At 44.0% G+C, this 21146-nt stretch overlaps 1 protein-coding gene across 1 annotated transcript; it reads right to left on the minus strand.

Annotated features, from left to right (window-relative positions):
• Positions 1-2443: 2443 nt before the first annotated feature.
• Positions 2444-20687, minus strand: pard6b (par-6 partitioning defective 6 homolog beta (C. elegans)). Its single transcript, XM_072367287.1, has 3 exons — positions 20334-20687; positions 18935-19157; positions 2444-4341 (listed from the first exon to the last, which is right to left on the minus strand). The coding sequence occupies exons 1-3, from the start codon at positions 20394-20396 to the stop codon at positions 3398-3400; spliced, it is 1230 nt and encodes a 409-aa protein (XP_072223388.1). The 5' UTR covers positions 20397-20687; the 3' UTR covers positions 2444-3397.
• Positions 20688-21146: the final 459 nt, after the last annotated feature.

Genomic DNA, 21146 nt, shown 5'->3' on the forward strand with positions numbered 1-21146 from the left:
GCAAATAAGTCTGCAGTTAAAAGAGAGTTCTTTCAGACCTTAGTGAGCTGTTTCACGTCCCTGATTGGCAGGAAACATGGCTTCAACAAGAGAGCTGTCAGTGGAAGCAATGGAAAGAACGATAAAACTACTTAAATAAGGCAGTGAAATAAGAAGATGTTGTTTATTCCCAGTCGGCTGTGTCTAAAATTTTGTGCAAGTACAAACAAAATGGCAAGCTTGTAAAGGGTAAACATATAGGTCGAACAAGGAAGACGTCAAAGGGTCTGGACAAAAAACTCTGAAAGCAGAAAATGCACAACCACAAAAATGGACAGAACCAGGAGTTAATGTTTGTGAGCGAACTGTAAGGAACAGACACAGGGAAATGGGGTTTATATCCAGAAAAAGCTAACGTAAACGATCACTAACACTTAAACAGAAGAAAACATTCAGCTGATTCGCCTGTAAACTGCACAGATCTAAATCTGACTTCAAATTTATGGTGGAAAAATAAAAAAAAAGAAGAAAAATCATCCAAAGCTGCTCTGAGAACTGCTAAACGAGCAAGTTGGAACCTGATTGTTGAGGAATAGCTTTCATTAGTGGTCAAACCAGCCAAATCAGTAAATTCAATTATAAAAACGCGATTCTATTTTTCATTTAGGTATATTTAACAAAGATGGAACATTCTGCTGTTTTTACGTCACCATTTGTTTTTCTCTGCACAAAATAAAACTGCTGAATGAACATCACCCACGTGTGGGGATTCAGTTTATTTGGTCGGTGGTCGTGTTATGTGCCGTGTCTCAGACATCAACAAACGACAAACAGCGATTATTGCTACATATTAGTTTATTTCATCCAGCTCCGCCGATCAGCAGTTACAGGTACGTCTATTTATTCTTACATCTCCAGTTGAATCTTAAAACATTTTCATTTAATGTGATAAAAACATACATTATATATATATATATATATATATTTATATATATATAGCATTGATATGAAAATACTGACATTCTTCATTACAAATCTATACCATTGGATTTATCTGACAAGCAAAAATCATTGCTCGATCACTTAAAAAATACATCAGACTCAAAGCCGAACATCTGCCTATTCTGTGGTTGTATCAATACAACTGTTTCTCTCCCCAAATAATTCACAGTATTAAAAAAAAATAAAAATAGCAATAGTGTGTCATGATGAGCACAGATCTTCCTGAAACTTGAGCCAGAACAGTAAAATCACCTACTGCAATGATCTCTAAATGGGCAAGAAATCTACCGTACCTTGAGATTTGCCTTTACCAAAAAACGACAATCATGAATACACAAAAACATTATCCGTCATAAAAAAAACAAGGTCAGAAAATGTGCGCAAAGAAAGAAAACATGCAGACGCCAGATTAGAGAATAAATAAAAATGTGGATGTGGTTACAATCCCAGTGTCCCGTGGTAAAGTCAGAGGTGCAGAAAATAAGTTAATGATGATTATTAAAAGACTTCCACTCAGAGAGCCACTCATTAATGTTGGGAATGAAAGCCAGAATCCCACCAGCATCTGCTGTGTCAAAAAGACAGTACCGTATCCATGTAGCGCGCAGTACAACAGAGAATTCATGGATTTTCATGGTCCAACAGGATCGTCAGACAATTAAGCAAATGGGTGAACATTAGTGTGTGATAGTGATCTGCGTGAATGCTGGATTTTTCAGTGTAAATGCATACGGACTTGGATGAAAACGACAATATATATATATATATATATATGTGAGGACATTATATTAATGCACGAGATAAAATCCATGCTAAAGTGAGGCTTAGCACTTATAGCAGGAGAGCAAATGTTGAAAATCAATACGAGAAATAATAGACCATCTGCCCTCTCTTCAGGGAGGCAGTTAGCAGCGGCGTGCAGTAGAAACGCATATACAGCGAGCTTCAAATAAACGATATGGATCTGCTTCAGGAGCACGAACCCCTCACTGTTCGGGGGGGGGGGGGGGGGGGGGGGGGGGGGGGGGGGTTACATTTGTCTGTGGCGGAGATTTCATCATGAAAACTCCCATCAAAGCAAAGTGTGGTCGAAACAGTGAAGGAGGTGTCGACGAATCAAGGACAATTTTAGAAATGAGGGCCGCCGATCTGGCTTGTGTTGTGAGAACGTTCAAAAACAACCAATACAGGTGAGAGCCGAGTCATGCCACACTTAAGGCAGACCTGCCTCACCTTTAACAAATACAGTCAGTGCCCAATGCAATGTACCTGCTTGTTTCAATATGACTCAATGTGACCAGGGCGTGCTGTGGAGCACGATCCAGCCTCATTAAGGACCCCTCATTTCTACTCACTCCTGAGTTGTATTCGCCAACAGTGTGACAGCACAGCTTTGATCGGGACCACTCAGAACCAATGTAAATATTTAGAAATAAATAAAGCAATCCAATGAGAATTTGTATGCATGCAGCAGGGGATATAGCCCTTGTCATGAAAAGGAAGTGCAACAGGAAGAAAATATGGTGAAGAGATTAATCTGACGATGTTCCGTTTCCAGGTGTGATTAGCTTTCACATTCGACCACCTTTGAGATACAAATATTCAAAGAAAAAAAAAGAAGCAAAGAAAGATATAAAACACAGGCTTAATAGTAGAATTGATTCTAAAAGGAGATGTTGTCTCAAAGCCTTTTCAAAATCAACTTTTCTTTCGCAGTCGGTCATTACCATAGCGAGGTAAAGAGAGGAAAATGGGTAAAATCATCCTAATCAGCACCAACAACCCGGTTGGGCTTGTTTTCTTTAAGAGGCTTCCAAACAACAGCATATCTGCACATCTCAGCATCTGGTCAGTTGCTGCAGCGCTGTGTTGCATTGTTGTACATTTTGAGGAATGGAAGGCCGGTGGTCAGGCCTGCGTGGGCACAGGTTCAGTTTGTTATGGGATGGACTTAACTTGTTCTCACGACTGATGAGACAAAACAGGGAAGACGGGGAGTCTCGTCTCTGCTCTCTCACGGAAGCTCTGGGGTTGAAAAGCAGGGCTTGTAGTGGTTTTAGATGGAAAATTAGGAGGGCAGCTGGGCATCAAACTAGACTAAATGTGTTCTTTCTCTGACATTTGGAAGGTGAATTGGGGGGGGGGGGGGGGGGGGGGGGGGGTTTACCTCTATGGCACACGTGCGTGATCATTGGCATGCTGAAAAGTAAAGCATGGGTGTGGTGTTTGACCTGGAAATATTAAAACATTTATTAATGAGCCATGAGTGCTGAGTTCTAAAACGTAGGCATATCTTTGTGCTTCTCAGGTACAGTCGCCGTACTGACTGCGTTAGATTTGCTGGTCCATGACCACCCCAGTATCAGAGTGTTCAGTCTGTCTCAGTTTTCCAGTGATTGGTTGGAGAATGCCCCGTCTACAGTGTAATAACAGTACCCTCCTCCTCCAGACTCCGCCTCTCCTTTGCCGTGTCTGGTGACGGCGTGGTCGAATTGGCATTGGTGTTACTGAGTGATCCGCTGCTGCCGCTGCCGGGCAGGGTCCCGTTGGCGTTGACGGAGAAGGTGGAGGGGGAGTTGTTAGTGGTGCGGAGGTTGAGGTGTGGTTCATAGCGAGGCAGTGGGGGCATGCTGTAGTTAGAGAGAGTGCGTCTGATTGGCTCGGCCTCGCCTCCTGCCTCGATTACCAGGTCCTCATCGTCTTCGTCGCTCTCTAGCTCCCCGACGGGGAAGTTCTGGATGATGTGCGATGGCATTGACGCTGTGGCACCGTGTGATGAGTAGCCATAGAAGCTGGCGCCACTGTCCGATGAGCGTCCTGAACTACCTGACGCAGCGCCGCCGCCGCCGCCCCCTCCTCCACCCCCTCCACCACGCACAACATTGTTCCGTTGGTTGGCGGGCTTCACGGTGATGATGAGATTGTGACTGTTGGCGATCATCATATCTGTCACCTGGTCCAGAGATTTACCAGCCACCTCGATGCCGTTCACCTCCAGCACCTCGTCATTAACTGCCAGCAGGCCGGTGCTCTCAGCCAGCCCGCCAGGCACCAAACGAGAGATGAAAATCCCGGGGACCTTCTCGAGGCCCTGTGGGGTGACCCGTACGCTGGAACCGTCGCGGATGTAAAAGCCCAACGGCTTCTCCTGACCGTGCTTGTACAGGCGAACGCGTCTGTGAGTCTCTGGAAGGATGTCCACATCGATAATGGAGGAGACGGGGCGGAAGTCCCTCGGGAGGCTGATGATCACCGGCGGCTTTTTCTTGTTGATGTCAGGCCGCAGAAGAACCGCCGAAAGCACCGTGGTCTTCTTCCTGGTCAGCGAGTCTGTGCCAAACGTTGAGTAATCAGCTTCCTCTGCAACACACAAAAGAGAGGAAGCAGAGAAAGAGAAGTAGAGAAGAGGAAGAGGAAGAGAACAGAAAGATGGAGCGTGACAACAGAAAAGGGGAAAGTGATGCAGAAAGAAGAAAGAGACAGTGAGAGGTTAATTTTCAATTTATATCATGTTGAGATAGTTAAGGCGCCAAATTGTTGTTCACGGTGACATTCTGTTACATCATGTAGTTTGGATATGAATGAATAATGCTCTCACTTTCAGCCCGAGGCATTGCTGCAGGGTGTCTGTGCTGAACTCACACAAGACACTGATCCTCACAGCTCCCCTCAGGTCAAACTGATGCAAAATACTACAGCAGCCAACAAGCCGCTCAGCACAGCCTCCAGGCCTTTATCACGGCTCCCGCACATAGACATGACCCATGTACAGCCTCGCAGATGCATATGGCGAGCAGATCTGCTGCATTATTTAACAAGCACATGGCTGGTGTCACATATTGTCCGGATGAATCCTCTATTCTCAGACGGAAATCCATCAGGAAAACCTCAGCTCACAGTAAAAACCTCTTTTCTAAGGATGGCTGTCCAAGATAAGCAATGACGATGAAAACACAGATTTAAAAAAGGACTACAAGTGTAAAACACAATATCCCATAGTTATAAATAGAATTACATTGTAAAACAACATAAAATTCCCTAAATACAGCAACTAATTAAAAAGAAAAAACACAATAACCAAGTCTGCCGCCCACATGCCACCCGTTTGATCTATTATATACCCCGAAAGTGTGTATATAATGGATTCAATGTGACATCATCAACGCCCCAGTGAGAAAACAGGCAGATGAAGAAGCCAAATGAGGTGCAGCACACATCAAAGTCAGACTTGGGAGGCCATTATCGGTCGGTCCTGCCAACAATAAAGTAATAACAATACAGCTGAAAGGTGGATAAATGTAACCTAACATTTCCATCTCTCATGCCTGCATTAAGTGTGATGCAAGAAGCGGGAAACATTTAGCCGAACGTGTCACAGAAACTGCAAACAGCTGCTCAAGACTAAAACAACCGTCTGACTCACTTTGTTTAATTCAGACAAACTGGATGTGTAAACATTTGAAGTTGTGGTTTTAAAGTTGTGCTTCGTGGCCAGGCGGCGACTTCCTGGAATCTTGCTCTTATTTCTTGGAGCTCGACATTTTTACACCTGGTTTGATCACATAACAACCCGAGATATAAAACGTTCCTCGGTGCTGTTGGGAAGATTGTGTTAGCCTGACCCGACGGAGTCGGGCCGGCCGTTTGCTCATGTTTCAGGTTTTTATGTTGAGATGAGCTAAGTGCTTCCTGCCTGTAACTTCATATCTGGCCCATGCAGAATGAGAGTGCTGCGAATGCACTTGTGTAACTCCAGGCAAAAAAAAAAGGTCAAATTAAATACTTCTGATAGCTTTGATATAATAAGTCCACACTTGAAACAACGTTTTAGCTGCGTGAGTCGTGTTATTATGTTGAGGATGAACATGGTTGACTGAGAGAAAAACTGAACCTTGGATCTCTAATAGTTAACCGGGACAATACAAGCAGCTAAACATTAACATCTCTCTGACTTTTTCTTCTGCTAATCTTATTTTGCTCTGTTCTGATGTTATTTTTACCTTCTTTGTCCTGAAAATTACCTCACAGTTCTCACCTCTAACTGTGTTAATTCTACTTTTAGACAAAAGTGATCTATAAATAAGCAACGCACTGACGAGCAAACTTCAAGGGGGAAATATTCAGTCTCACTGTGTGTGTGTGTGCGCGAGTAATCTGGGAAAGTATCCGCTCAGGTGCCTGATAAAGATTTCCAGCTCTCGGGTTCTGACAGGTACGGGCCCCGCCACTCCCCGCTCCACCCCAAAACCGAAACAAAGGCTCGACTGTCCGGAGAAAGAGCAGCGGTGTCACGTTTCAGTTCCCATGAGGCACGAGTTTAGTGTATACACAGTTACTATATTACTGTCAGGCGGAAGTCATGAGCAAACTCAACAATACGGTGACGCGAAGAAGCAGTTTCGCAAAAGCCTCGGGGGGGGGGGGGGGGGGGGGGGAGAGAAAAAAAAAAAAAAAGGGACCTGTGAGTGGATGCTTCTAAAGGCTCCATCTCTCTCCATCGCTGACACAAGGCTGTTCTTAAGGTGCAGTCGTGCATAAAAGAAGGCTTACGCTCCACATCTCATATCACTCCTCCGAGACGTCCGCTCATCAACCACCCCTGCAGAAGATTACAGTTCAGCAGAGAGCGCGATGGATCCTCAGGGCCACTCTCACACATAAACACACACACAGCAGCGCCCTGCAAATAAGTGGAAACAACATAGGTCTGCAAGTGTGTGCAAGCAGACGTTCGCTCTAAACAGGAGGTTTATTTTCAGGCAGGTGGCTCAATTCATTTATCAATTAAAAAGTGTCGAAGAGTAATGAGTCGGCCAACAGAATATCAAACAACTGAATTGTACTGTCTCTTAATTACGAAAGATTTTCTTTTTACCTAAAGCTGGAAAATAATGTGTTTCCAACGACAGGAACTGACGAGCTCAACGGCAACATCAAACATCATTATTATTTAAGAAGAAGTATAAAAAGAACAGAGTAAAAACCATCTTAAAAGTCGCAGAGATAATCCTTTCCTCCTGCCCGTCAGACCTATGATACGACAGCTGGATGAAAGGAACGGCTGACAGGTATATAGCAGATCCAGTTTCTCCCAAAATGCAGAAAAGGCCAGCGAGTTTGTCAAATGAGGATGCATCCCTCCATTGAGGAATTAGTCATCGAACAATCAGAGACGCAAAGGCAACAAGGGCTTCTTCGTGTTTTTGGAGGTCAGGCTTTTCAGCAGCCACACCAAATGCCGCATTTTTACTAAATGTAGACAGCTGAGAAGAAATGACCTACAAATGTGTGCACATACTGAATAAAGGCATTGTTCACACAAGCCTTTATTCTATAGGTTAATCACAAAATATGTGAATAAAAAAAATAGATCATTGTGCTATTCATACATGCACACCAGACATTATCAAATAAACAACAAGCACCACTGACTACCACAGAACGGCTGATCGCTGCGCTGTGCCACATAACCTGCTTTGAGAGGGTCTACTTCTAATCACTGATGCCTATAAAACGTATTTAATCACCACGGTTGGTCGCTTAAAGCTTGACGGTGGTACACTGCAGCCACAGAGTGTACAGCTATGTGGCACATTTGGGAAATGATTAATATGAACAATCACAGGAGAACTGACAGAAGAAGGTAAAAATGCTTCTTTTCTATACAAAATATCTACAACAGAACTGCCGTCTCATAATTTGCAACAAATCAAAGCAGTTATAAAAGAGAAACTCCTGCCAGCGCGCGCTCTCCCTTTATCAAGCTTTCCATCCCGAAATACCTTGAAGTGTTACTATTTTACAGTCAGAATGACAGCAGAGCTACAAAATGATTTGCCATGTGACTTCTTGATTCGCACATTACAGGCTTCTCATTTCTACCACAATAAATATTAATCTGTGAGATGAAATCCCGACCGTTCGGTTACTTCTCCAAAGCTAAAGGTCAGCGTCTCCACGAATGATGCTCGTAGAACAGAGATATAAAGAGGCACTGATGTACTCTGGAAGGCCAACGGCTCTTCATAAACCGCACTGTAAAGAAACCAAGCTTTTAATGTGGGATAATAATTCAGAATGAAAAGGATAATGACCCCGTTAGCCAGGCATATCATTACACCTCTTGAACAAACTGTCACTATTAGGAATAGTACATTTTATGCAGTAAATAATATTTGAATAAACTATTCTTAATCATAGTTTATTAAACAATCAGTTAACGCAACAAGGAAACACGCCAAACGGCATGTTTCGGGGTTGTTCCAGCTTGGGCTTGGAGATGATAATTATTACATACAGCCGATGCTGCAATCATTCAATTTAAGGACCATATTTCACAAAAAGATTGTGATCTGTTGTGAACGGCTCTATTGCATAAAAGGGTACATGAACAACAGAGAATGTCAGCTCGAGCGCAGAGGACACAGAATAGATTCCCTAAAGACCCTTTTTGTGTTGATATCGATATCACGAGTCAGTGGAAACGAACAAACAGGTCTACAGAAAAGAATACCGTAAATGCTTCGGAGCTTTTGCCGCCTAATTCACACTCACCAAGGTTTCATCATCCGAACCGGTCTGCAGGTCCTTTTGAAGCCAGCCACATAACCACAAGTCTCCATTTAGCAAAGGCACACGCCACAAAATGAGGAGCAGGAGCAGAAGAACAACATGGAGGCTTGTTTTGAGGAGACCACACCACAGTGAACAATAGACGGATCACATGCCCGTGCATAGAAAGCTATTGCAAAGCTGGTCCTACAGGTAGTATGGCCAGAACCGCATCCACAGACGTATGTGTTCTATCTTTTGGAAAACAATGTTCCCAGCCTTTCTAGGAAGCTGGTTGGAAAGTCTCTGCAACCAGGCAGAAGTCAATGCTATTTGAGTTCTTAGATGCAGCCAATGAAGATACATAAAACATAGTTTTTTTTCTTTTATTTTCTAATTAAAATCTCTGGTTCGAGTCTCCCAACTTCCCTGAGAGCCACACGGTTCCTGCGGCACTTTTCTAATGATCTGTTCCCAGTGATCTGCAGCTCTTTACAATTTTTGGTATGCCATACCTTTCTACTTAAGGCAATACAACTTTATCACCACCCCATTGTTATCTCTGGGAATAGCTCTGGCGGTTAGCTCAGACAATAACCTTAAGACAGACCTGTGGTCGTATCAGAATCAGGCATAATTCACATACTCTGAAAAGAAAACATCATCGTCTGCCCAACATTTGCCGTGGCTCTGCACAGGTCAGGTATTCCAGCTATGCGGTGGCTTGCTTTGACTTCTCACACTTTGGATGGAGTGAGTGAGGCACGAAGGAGGCAAAGCGGTGGAGGAGAAAATGACAACCCAAGACTCACACAGTGATGCTTAATCTCTCCTCTGTGTGGCATGGAGCCAACACCGAAAAACACACAAGGGGAACAGCTAATACATCTCCACATCTCCGACACTTACAGGAAACTAAATAACACGATAATATATACACAACTAACGCAGATTACACAAGTGTACGTCTGCAGAGCTGCACTCTTTTCAGTGTGCATTACTATACTTCCTTCTCCAGCGATGCGTTCATGCATGCACCCGCTCCAACGCTCATCACAGCCACTGCTTCACAAGCTACGTCACTGCTGCAGTATCACAGCTGCGATGATACAAGATGACAGGATGCTTTCCGGCAGCGTAATAATAATCACTGATGATGACACTACAAATCCATCATTTCCTGATACCTGTTATCTCTGGTGCTGCGTTACAGAAACCCGACGCTACGTCCAGGTGGCACAGCATTACCAGGAAGTGTTTACATGGCACTGCCTTTATCAATTCTACACTACAGTAGTCTGTTATTATGTTAGCTATTAATAAATGTGCTCTAATGATAACTACAACAACTGTGGCTACTACCAGACCTGCATATTTACAGCGTGGGGCTTAATGATCAGGTCACAGAATACAAAAATATGAATCTATACAGACACAAAAGTGCAAACATCAGGTTTTCAGTTGTTTATGATAAGGAGAAACTGCTCTCCGTGACATTAGTCTACAGTGTCCAAACACGAGGTCTCAAGGATCAGAGCAAGAAAAAAAAAAAAAAAAAAAACGCTCAAGAAAAAAAGATAAGCAGTTGAAGGTTGTGGAGTTCTGGAAACAGTCAGGTTTGTTGATGACAAGCATGAATGTTCACCACAAAGCCGGTGCCATGGTGTTCCGGACACGGAACGATACAAGATGGAGGGGGGGGGTGAGGACTGTTGTAGATGGGAGAAAAACAGAGGTGGTGAAAAACAAAATATAAGACGGACAGTGAGATAAAAAGAGAGGAGGAGGTGGTAAAAAAAAAAAAAAAAAAAAGATATTTTCAAAGGAGTAAATTCCCAGAGGGTTGCTATTCCTGGTGTGGTGAGCATACCTCCCTGGCACAGCCCAGATAAAAGTGCCTTAATGCTGCTGATAAGAGAAGGAGCAAGAAATGGAGGAAGGGAGGTCAAAGAGAGAGTGCTGAGGGGAGGGGTTGGAACCGGGCCAGTAAAGACGCAGACTGAAGCACTGGTTTGAGTCAAGTGTCTGGGAAAAGGCTGTAGGGACTTGCAGAGGTGTGAGGCAAGCCTCAGCAAAGGAGGCTGTGATGTGCAAGTGAACTGACAATATGAGGAATTAGTCATGAAATGTATTATCTCAAAAGACTCCTCATCATTAAGTCTCATTATCCTGCTTCTCGGCGTCCTCGTGTCACATCCGAAACGGATCCTCTTTAACACTCATCAATCCTGCTTCATTTCCGCCTCCCGACAGGAGAAATTTATCAAAAGATCCCCAACTTCAACCGACTCTGGGGGGAAAATCACCTTCCCACTCCGCTGCCGTGCGTTTGCTTCCATCTCGTCACTGCAGCATGAAGCGGTTACATCAGTTTATTTTGTGCTGACAAAGACACTTCTCTCCCTTCCTGCAGCATCCTTTGTCCTCCTTGCCCTCCAGTTTTTTTTTTCCTCCCTTCACTCTCACCTCAAGCCCTTTCTTGCATCTCCACCTGGTCTGGAAGATTCAACTCTTTTTGTCCCCCTCCCCCAATTGTCCCGACTCCTGCACTCTTCCGGTTTTAAAGCCACTGCATCTACAGGGAAATGAAGGCTGCAACTCAGCGGTTCTCTGAGGCCGGTGATGGGACAACTGAAGTACGACCTGGTGAGTAAAAACAGGTCTTTCAGGGATAGTGGATGAATAAGACTGAGGAGATACCGATAAGCGTCAATATGTGGAATGTGGACTGTATTGGTTGTGGTGGGACTACAGCTGATGGTCGGCGTAGTTTAGTAGCAAGGATGTGTTTTATTTTCACTGAGGTTGGTTTTGAGCTTCGGACAGGGAAGGAGAGGGGGCGGGAGAGGGTTATTTATTGATGTCAGTTCAATACCAGGAAACAGGAAGGAGGCAAAGTCTGGGGTGTGGTGTTTAGATCTGGGTCTGATAGATTTGCTATATTAAGTCTGGAGGAGAGGGCTGACGTAGAAGATGGAGGTGAAGCAGCAGCAGCTGCATGTGCTTGGAACCCACGTCTTGCCTCATAAGGCTCACAAGTATGAATGAAATGGAAATGTGAGAAATTGCACCAGTGCATTTTGTGATCAAGTATAGGAGATACTTTTCCATCAGATCAGAGCCTTAAATCTGACTTTTCGCAGCAGACGATCAGACCATTAAATGTGAATAAATCTCGTTTCTCTGCTTCAGTTTCAGGATCCTGGACTGTTCATCGTCAGTGTTTTTCCAACTCTCACAAACCACTTTTATGTTGTGGCAAAGACCCTTCAATGCACAGCACATTTCAGGGTGTAAACTATCTGTCAACATAGCTTTGATCCCCCAGATAACTCTTGTATTTCTAAAACATTTAGAGAATTTAGAAACCGTGGGCCGCCTGCTGGATGCCTCAACTACAATCCTGCAGTGAAAGCAGGATATTAGTAAAAGCAAATAAAATGTCCAATGTCCAACGCTGGCGGGGTTTATAACGCACCACTAAATCTGACATGAGCAAAACATTTGGATTTTACATGGCTGACCAAAGTTGTAAGCTGAGACACAAAATATCCCCAGAGATCATTTTTCATTTTATCTTTTTTTTTATTTACTTTATTTTTTCCCCCCCTTGTCCTGTCCAGCATTATGGCAGCAGAATTGTAATCCAAATACCATTTTATGCGAAACACAAACACAGCCCAGAGACCATTTTGGATGTCAAAGCTTGCCAGACCTCATGGTGCATTCCAGTTCATCTCATAAAACGTAGAAATCCTGACTTAGATTCTGTTGTTTAAAGCAGGAAAATGTCTTCTCAGTTGTCACTTATTTCGTCTTCTTTGCCTCACACGCAAACACTTATTTTCTACAAGTTAAATGACATTTTGGTCACTACAGAAACACTTAAGCAGACGTGCGTTTTTACTGGTGACAGAGACGTATAAACGGTTATTACTCGATGCGGCCGTTCCCTGCGTTTGTACCACCCACACAGATATTCCTGCCTGAAGCCATTTCCATGTACGTGACAGCTTTACAACGCCTTATTGTTATTCATCTCAAATACTAAAAAAAGACCAGGAAGCTTGGACAAAAGTCCCTTATTGCTTACAATCAACAGGTGAAGAATGCAGTGAGTTCACTGATACTCGTTGGACCTCACCTGTGTTGGAATCATGTTAGAAAGGGATTTCTTTACAGCCAGCATGCGTGAAATAGTTCCTTTGACCACTAACCCTTCAAATCCACAATATCATTGAGTTGATTGTATCTTTCTTAAAGTCTTTTCATCCTGCACAAAAAAAAACCCTCGGCATCATCCAACCTCCTTTCAATTGGTGGAATGAGAAAAATCCCCCCCGACTCCCCTGGTCCTTTGCCTGACACCAACCCCATATCATCAATATTTGTTTTCTTCAGACAGTCATTTTTCTAGGTTTCACTGAACCTGCACCAAACTAACGTTCCAGCATCATCTCCTTGTCCAACACCGAGTCTCACTTTCATCCCACCATCCACAGTCCATGACAGCTTCTCTTTAGCCCACTGCGACCTTGTTTTCTTCTGTCTGGCTTTGAGCGTTTGCCTTTTCTTCCGTTGTCCATTTTCTATTTTCAGACATTTTGTTTTGAGCTCTTTGACCTGTACGTTTCCCCTTTTACAACCTTCCCATTTTGTTTGCACTGGCACGCAATTTTAGACACAGTTGACTGGCTTCAGCCAACATCTTTTGCCACATTTAAAGTTGAATTGAGGGAGTTTCATAATCCTTTCTGTTGTTCCCACTGCAGCTCTGTTGTTGGGGCCATGTTTCCTCCCAATCAGCCAGGTGCAACAGCTCGCTAAGCTCTGCAGGCCTCTTTTTTAACTGCAGGCTTATTTACATATTCAGACTTGTGTGGGTATTTGTTTTAGAATTGCAAATTAGAGTCCATAACTTTCTACCCAGGACTTCTCGGGAGTCAATCCATAATTCTTCTACTTCATCTAAAAAAACAAATGAATTGAAGGTTAAATAATAATGATAATATAGTTTACATCTGTGTTTTGTTTTCCAAAATAAAAAAGGCTGAACGAACACAAGGGGAACCATACACACAGGCATTAAAGCGCCGTTTTAACACGAACTTGGAAGAAAAAAAAAATTTTGGAAAGTATCTGTTTAGAAGATCAGCTAAATTTCGCTTTGTGTCAAGACTTCACCGAAAGCAAATGGAAGATGAGCATATTACCGGTAAGCTCAAACAGTGACAAAAGTTCAGCAGCTGGGAGCTGCATGTCGGAGCCTGCTGGATACAGCGCACCGCTCGCCAGGGTAAATACGCCGGAGCTGCGCGCTGAAAGGAATTCATAGATAAGCATATCAGCTATCAAGCTTCATATCGACATCGGTATAGCGCCAAGCCCAGGGGACGGAAGGAATGTGTTCTAATTCATAATCAACAAGAAATAGTCTGTCAGCTTGCAAACCAAAATGAAAAGTCATCTTCACACTGTTCTGTTGGGGCATCTTTTAATCTTTCAGTACAGTACGATTTGCTCAACAAAGGCAATTCATCAGAAGGTATTTCTGATGTCTGTGTCTTTCACTTTATCCTTTGTGGACTTTTAACCACCAGTTTGCCCACTACCCTTTGCTCAGCCTTGGCCTCGCTTCTTCTCTCAGTTCAAAGTGTAGTTCCTCCCTCCCTTATTCTTATGCAGATCATTTCTCCAGTCATTCGTCTTTCTTGACCAACTCCAAGCAGAGAAATTCAAGCAGACTATCCCGCAGAGCATGGACTCCCACTGACTCCCCTCTACTCCCTCTCATCCAAGCCACCCTCCCTCCATTTTCTTGCAGCCCGAGTCTCATTAAGTCAGGTGTCAAAAGGTAGAGAAGTGAGGCTTTTTGTTCAGCTCCGTTTTCTCTCCATGACCATCGTTGACTGGGCCAGACACTCGAGCCTGGTATCTGGACTGTCCTGCAGTCCTGTCAAACCAAGCCAGCAGACCTGATCAGACGCTGGCCACATTCCACCCAAAATGCTCTCCCCCCTCCTCCATCTCTCTCCCACTCTTAATTTCTTTCTCTCTTCCACTCTCCCCATCTTGGGCCTCATTCCGCATTCCTCCCTCACTAATACTATTCCCACTATCCCACTCCCTTTATGTGTTGCTCCATACTCTGCTCCATCTCATCTCCCCACATCTCTAATTATATTCCTTGCCAAAACAATGTCTTATAGATGACTCCTACTTTAGTCCTGTCGGCTGCTTTTTCACTCCTTTCCAGTCCAGAGTTTGTACCTGACATTTTCACTGGAATGTGTTTTTTTCTTCTTAAGCCACCTCACACTGACCTATGAGTCATTCAAGCATGAAAAAGGCTCCCAACTAAAGATTTGAACCAGTGTGTCTTTAAGCACTTTGTCACGAGCATCCTGTCAGAAAGACACACCATTTGATCCCATTTCTTTAGTGATTTCCAAAGAGCTATGACCTGAAAAGCACGGTGTGCAGTGTCTCCTTGAAAAATATAAGGAAACTGCACAAGTGGAAGACAAAAGAAGAAGTGTCAGGCCTAAAGATGAACAGTATCTCATAGTCCTGTCCTAAAAAAGTGTAAAGACCAGGTAAAGAGCAAGAGATGCATCTGGACCTTCAGTTGATCCATCTACTTTTTGCTAAGACCTCCATGAAAGGATGGACAAGAAGTGGACTGAAAATCAGTGGCAACAGGTCTTATGGAGGGATGAATCCTCCCCAGAGCCTGGACCTCAACATTATTGAAGCAGTGTGGGATCATCTGACAGAGAACAGAACAAAAGGCAGCCGACATCCAAAGAAGAGCTTTGGGATGTCCTTCAAGAAGTCTGGAGAACTATTCCTGAAGACTGCTTAAAGAAAAGACAGAAAGCTTGTCTCAGAGGATTCAGGCTGTGTTGGAGAATAAAGGAGCAAAGACCAAACTGACTTGTTAGAATTATACAAACTCACTTTTTGACTTATATACTGTATTTACATTTATATTTGGACATGTGTTATTGAAATACTGGACCAATTTGCCATTTTCCTGTCAATAAACTACAAAATAAGGGGTGGCTCAAGACTTTTGCTCAGCACTTTAAATCATCGCTCGTTTTTAAAAGATGCAAAAGTACACTGGATGTGTACATTGTATGCGTCTACAATGTACATTTGCTGTACTCTGGGTGGTTGACTCATCCAAGTTACTAATTACCAAAGCAATCCCTGCTGGTATACACAAATACAAGCATTCCTGTGGCTTTCCATACCTTTGACCTCAACTTTTAATGGTTATGATCCACTCAGGGCTCAAACTATGCGACCAGTGAGCAACGTCACCAAACAAACCCACCCTGAAAGTGATTGCTTTCATAGCTGCTACCAACACAGGAATGACAACCTGAAAACTTTAAAAGCTGCGTGTACACAAACACAAAGGATGTTTCCGAATGACTGAGGGACCTCACCTCCTCTGAAAACTCTCTTTGAAACTAAGTAAACGTTAATCTGGGCGAGTCTCAGCTTCCCCATCACCAGTTTTGATTTTAATGAGCAATATTCCAGTAAGATGAAACCATCCGACCTATAATGTCAACAATTGTCTTTGAATCCGTTTTAAAATACAGCACCTGCCTTCAGAAGACCATTGTGTGTGACCATGTGTTTGGTTTCCTTTGACAATACGCTGTAACAGCAAAGTTTCACCGTATGAACTAATGATTCCCTCTAATCCCAAACTAGAATAAAAGTAACAAAAGATAAATAGACTGCATCTGACCAGCTGGCAAAGGCTGCTCTTTGTCAGACAATATAACAGCTGGACAGTAAAATAAAAGTATTTCAAGAGAAAATAACCTTGAAATGACTAAATAGGGCGACAGTCGAAAGACGACCACGATATGCTCCCATTACACAGAGCATTTACCTTTAGATTTCATTCTGATTCAGGTGGTTTAAGAAGTCTCTCTGACAAAAAACACTCTGAAAGGGACCATAACTAGATCAAACATACCAAAATAGCACATTTAATATCAGAGGTTCAGTCCTCCCAGCATCCTCCCTGACCCTCCAGTATCAGTAACCCACCAATGAACAGCTCTCTTTCAGGGCGCCATGACAACTGGTAAACTGTGGACAGCTCAACAGTCTTCACCACATTATACACAGATGGGGGTGGCGGGAATACCCGCTGCTGCAGAGTCGCACTTGTGTGTGTTGAGGCACAAACCCTATTCTCAGCAATGAACAATAAGACGTTTAGCGGCAGGTCGGGGATGTAGCGTCGAAGCACAAACAACAACAACAACGTCTGCATTGTTCAAGAGCCAGACAAAAACAGTGCAACAGCATGCACTCAGAGCCAGCGAAGCATCTGCACAGCAGTGAATGAACAAAACCCACAGAGCACCGAAGCTACACGCAGCCTGCAGTTAGAGTTTAAGGACAGATAAAATGCACGGCCAACAATAATCATCATCACACACAAACCGATCTGTGTCCAGACCCAACACACACAAATCATGGATGTTGCAAATCATTGAATGACCGCTGTAACTGCAGACAATGGGTTGTTTTTACTAGCCCCAAACTTAAACCCCACATATCTGTGAAATAAGATTTCACTGCTCCACCAAGGCCAAGTTGGAGGAAATGTTGGCCCACGCCGCGGTTTTATCTTAAGTTCTGCTCCAATGCTAGAATGATTATTCTCACTGCATCTGGCTTCTAATCATCCAGGACATTTAACACAGTTACACCATCTCAAAGGACACAGCAGCAGTCTAGAGGCATTAAAAAAGCAGCTTCTGCTTCCAAAAGCAAAAACTTTGGACTGTAATGTACTAAATATAATCAGATCAAAGACATGAATCAGCTGCAGAGACCATCCCACTGTTCACGCATGACCTTCCCTCTAAGGCATGCTGATGATAACATCAGTCTGGACTTGACTCACCTGGTTTAAAACAGATTCGCGAAGGGCCAGCAGTACAGATACTGCCTTCCTAGCAGATCATCATTTTATCAGGGACAATTCATCAAAAACACAAACACTTCTCATCTCCAGTCATCTGTTATTATTACGTTCCACAAAAGTAGAGCTCATAAAAGCCTGAAACTGACGTAAATGTGGCACGTTACTTTTATCGTGTGGTTATCGTAGTGTTAAAAGAAGATTTTAAGTGAACGACTCACCAGAAAGTCATTACACGGTAATAACGGGTGTCTGCAGATACATAATGAATTATCTAAGAGGCCAATCTGCTGCGTCTGCACACTGCAGAGCTTTTTAAAGCTGGGACCAACTGGTGTCCAACGGTAAGTTGACGGGGGGGGGGGGGGGGGGGGGGGGGGGGCTAACAAATCAGGAGGGAAACTAGCATCTGAGGTTAATGGGGTCTGTGGGGGGTTGGGCTGCATTAACGTGGGTGTATCCTCGGTTTCTATTCCAGCTTCTCTACACGAGAGCATGACTGATGTCTACTGCCTGCTCGCCTTTGTTGTATTTTCATGTTGTTCCTGTGTGTTTATGAACAGCAGCGAACCCAGCGTGGGGCTAGTGTCTGGAGCGTGTAATTGAAACATGGTCCCATGCAGCGCTGCACAGTGACCCCACTAATCTCCTCCTGACAAACTGGCTTAGCTTCCATAGGGTCATATGGCACAGCAAGACAGCTTAAACACAACAGAGCACACAGGCAGGTTTGCCCCTGGCCAGCAGACCCTGGGTCACTCGCCATGTTCAACAGGTCACACTCAGCAGCTTCTTTGATCATATGCACTTAAAAGAAAAATCAGAGTAGGAGGGTAAAACTCGAAACAAAAGAAAAGGAGGTTACACCATCCCTAAACATGAGCAACAATAACTTCCACATGATTGACTTTAACATGAAAACTTCTAATTCCCTGAGATGGCAAAGAAACCATCCACGATACCAACTGTTGCAATGACAGGACACTTAGTACAGGAAATACTGTACAGGAGTACTGTACACAAAAATTACCTCCAAAGCAGTCAAATGAGTAAAAAAAAATCCCATGCAATTCAAGTGTCTCAATACAGGACATTGTATTGACATTGACGTGTGTTTGTTTTGGCGAGCGCTGACATTGAAATGCATTTGGAAAATACATCGCTTCAAAGCAAGGTTGCCAACCGCCAGCTATGTGGGTCAGAGTTGGGAAACCACCGGAGCTCTGTTTACAATGACAGCTCAAAACATGGGCAATGTGTAGTATAAAGGCTGAAAAAAATGCTCTTTATTAAGGGATCGTTTTTGATCATCCAGACAACATACGTAAGCTTTCAATAGCTCATACTTCTGTGTGCTGCGCTGTTCAAAGTTAACACGAGATCCTTGTTTGCACTTCTGACGGATTTTAACCCCATAAACAGGTGCAGCCTTCCTCTTACCTTTCCTCTGCAGGAACAGCCTGAGCAGGGGGCTGGCGGTGGAGATCGCCTTGTGGTAGTTGTCATCGTTGTTGATGGGCAGCAGGTCGCCGTGCACATCAGCGTAGCCCACCAACAACTCCACATTGGGGATGCGATGCACGTGCTGCAGGAGGCCGTAGAACTCATCGAAGCGCCCAGGTTTCGACCGATCCAGAGAGAACCGGCGAAACTCTGCACCAAACTGGGATGAGGCAGACAGTCATTCACATGTGAACACGAACATGCCAGCAAATAAATGTGGATGTGAAGGACAACGCAGCTCAGAGGTGAACTGTTCTAAGAAATTTGCAACGTAATAATCCCACCCCAAGTCAGCCATCCGTGTGGACAAGCTGCCACGCCACATGTTGTGAATTTCTAACGTAAACACTGGTGAGTGTGGATGAGTGCTGGGCTGTGAGTAATGAGTGTGGCCTGTCCGTATCAATAGCTGCAGATCTTCAGGCAGCTGACAAGCTGACACACAGAACAAAGTCTTATGGCTGACGTTGACAAGAACGACTGGTTGTTGTGGTAACTGTTGCCAAGTGCTGACAAAAGATGATCTGCCATTCGCAGCCAACTTGAACACTTGTTACACATCAATGCAAAATTGAAAGTTGAGGAAATAAAGTAAAAGATGGAGCTTAGGCTGGAAGAAATAACACCCCCAAAAAAGTAAGTTTCTGGATGGTATTTGTAGGGGGGGGGGGGGGTAAATGGCACAAAAAAGGTCATAATTTGTGTCAACACATGTCAGCTTGAGTAAAACTATTTCTGAGCTGCAAAATGAGCCTTGTGGGCCCCACTCCACGGCGAGTTTGTGTAATTATGATACAAGCAGGACACAGGCAGCCTGTCGCGGAAGGAGCCGCTCTGTCGCAGGCCGTATGACACCTGTACACACAGGAAAATAACTTGACAAGCAGCTATCCACTCCTCCAGCTGGCTTGAATTGTGAAAAAATGTTTTGTAACTCTTCTAAACATCTTAGGAGGACATGTTGGGGCTGAAACTTCACAGAAACTTTGATAAATGAGTAAAGGGGGGCGGCGGAGGAGGCTGTGACAGGTGACACTGGCTCACTGCGGCGTCAGCTGACGTTATCCTCCACCTTCAAACTTACTAGCTAGCCATTAAACTTATCAGATATAACTGGAAGTTAGACGAGATATCAACGAGTTAGTTTCAGGTTTTAAAAAAAAGCAATGCACTTGCCTGTATAGGTTTAGCTTGTATGGATATAATTTGTGCAACATCATAACCTGCTATCGAGCCGCTTAGCTGGCTAAATTAGCAAGAGTAACGTTAATCACCACTGAGAGAGTTATGACCGCAAATACAGCGAGTGAAACTGACGATGAAGTGTCCAAATCACCTTGCTTTTCACCTCCACGGCACTCAGAGATCGGCTGCTCGGCACTCGGTGGTTTTTGTTCATGTTTCGCTAGCAGCGGGACCGCCGCCAGAGCACTCACACCCGCCCTGCTCCGTCTCCTGCCGCCGCTGCCGTGTATCCAAAAAACCGTCCACCGCCAGTTATTTTCCACAAGCGCAGAGCGTCCCGCGACTTCTCGGCGTCCACCGGTTTGTGTTGTCTCAGAGAGGAATGCGACAGCGGCTGTCAACCGGCCTGGCTCAGCTTGTAAACTTATCTCCTCTCATACTTGCCGCTACCAACGCAGCTCCGACAGCACTCAGCTCTGCCTCCTGGTTTCTGCCGAAGTCTCTGCCTCCCCCTGAGCCTGGAGGAAATAAAAGGCACTGCCCCTGTCTCTCTCTCAGACTTCACAATAAGACTCATCTTTAAGTCCCGTCCCTAACAGAGGCTGACAAAATCACTCCAAATAGCTACTGTATAGTGCTAAGGTCTTGAGCCACCCACCATTTCTTTATCATTCACTTCCAAACAACCAGACTTTGTGTAGTCTGTTAAAGGAATTTTGCACAACAGTTCTGCTTTTTTCACTCATTTTCAGTCCAGTCCTTGTTCCTGACCATTTTCAGGGGAATCAGTTTATTTGTTCGTTTATTAAGCCACTCATCACTGATGTATTCATCATTCAAGCATAAAAAAAGGCACCTAACTCCAGGGATGAACCTGTGTTGTGTCTGCACTCTACACGTAACAACTTAAAGAAAAACTCAATCTAAAATGTATGTTTAGACACATACTTACTAGCAGCTTGTC

The sequence above is a fragment of the Leuresthes tenuis genome, unplaced genomic scaffold, assembly GCF_036924035.1.
Source record: "Leuresthes tenuis unplaced genomic scaffold, fLeuTen1.0.hap1 SCAF_16, whole genome shotgun sequence".
NCBI classification, from domain to species: domain Eukaryota; kingdom Metazoa; phylum Chordata; class Actinopteri; order Atheriniformes; family Atherinopsidae; genus Leuresthes; species Leuresthes tenuis.

Coding starts and splice junctions, on each gene's coding strand:
- pard6b (XM_072367287.1), bottom strand. CDS start 20,396: ATGAACAAAAACCACCGAGTGCCGAGCAGCCGATCTCTGAGTGCCGTG. Junction 19,158..20,333: donor CCGTGGAGGTGAAAAGCAAG/GTGATTTGGACA, acceptor GCCTCATCCCAG/TTTGGTGCAGAGTTTCGCCG. Junction 4,342..18,934: donor GCTGTTCCTGCAGAGGAAAG/GTAAGAGGAAGG, acceptor TGTGTGTTGCAG/AGGAAGCTGATTACTCAACG.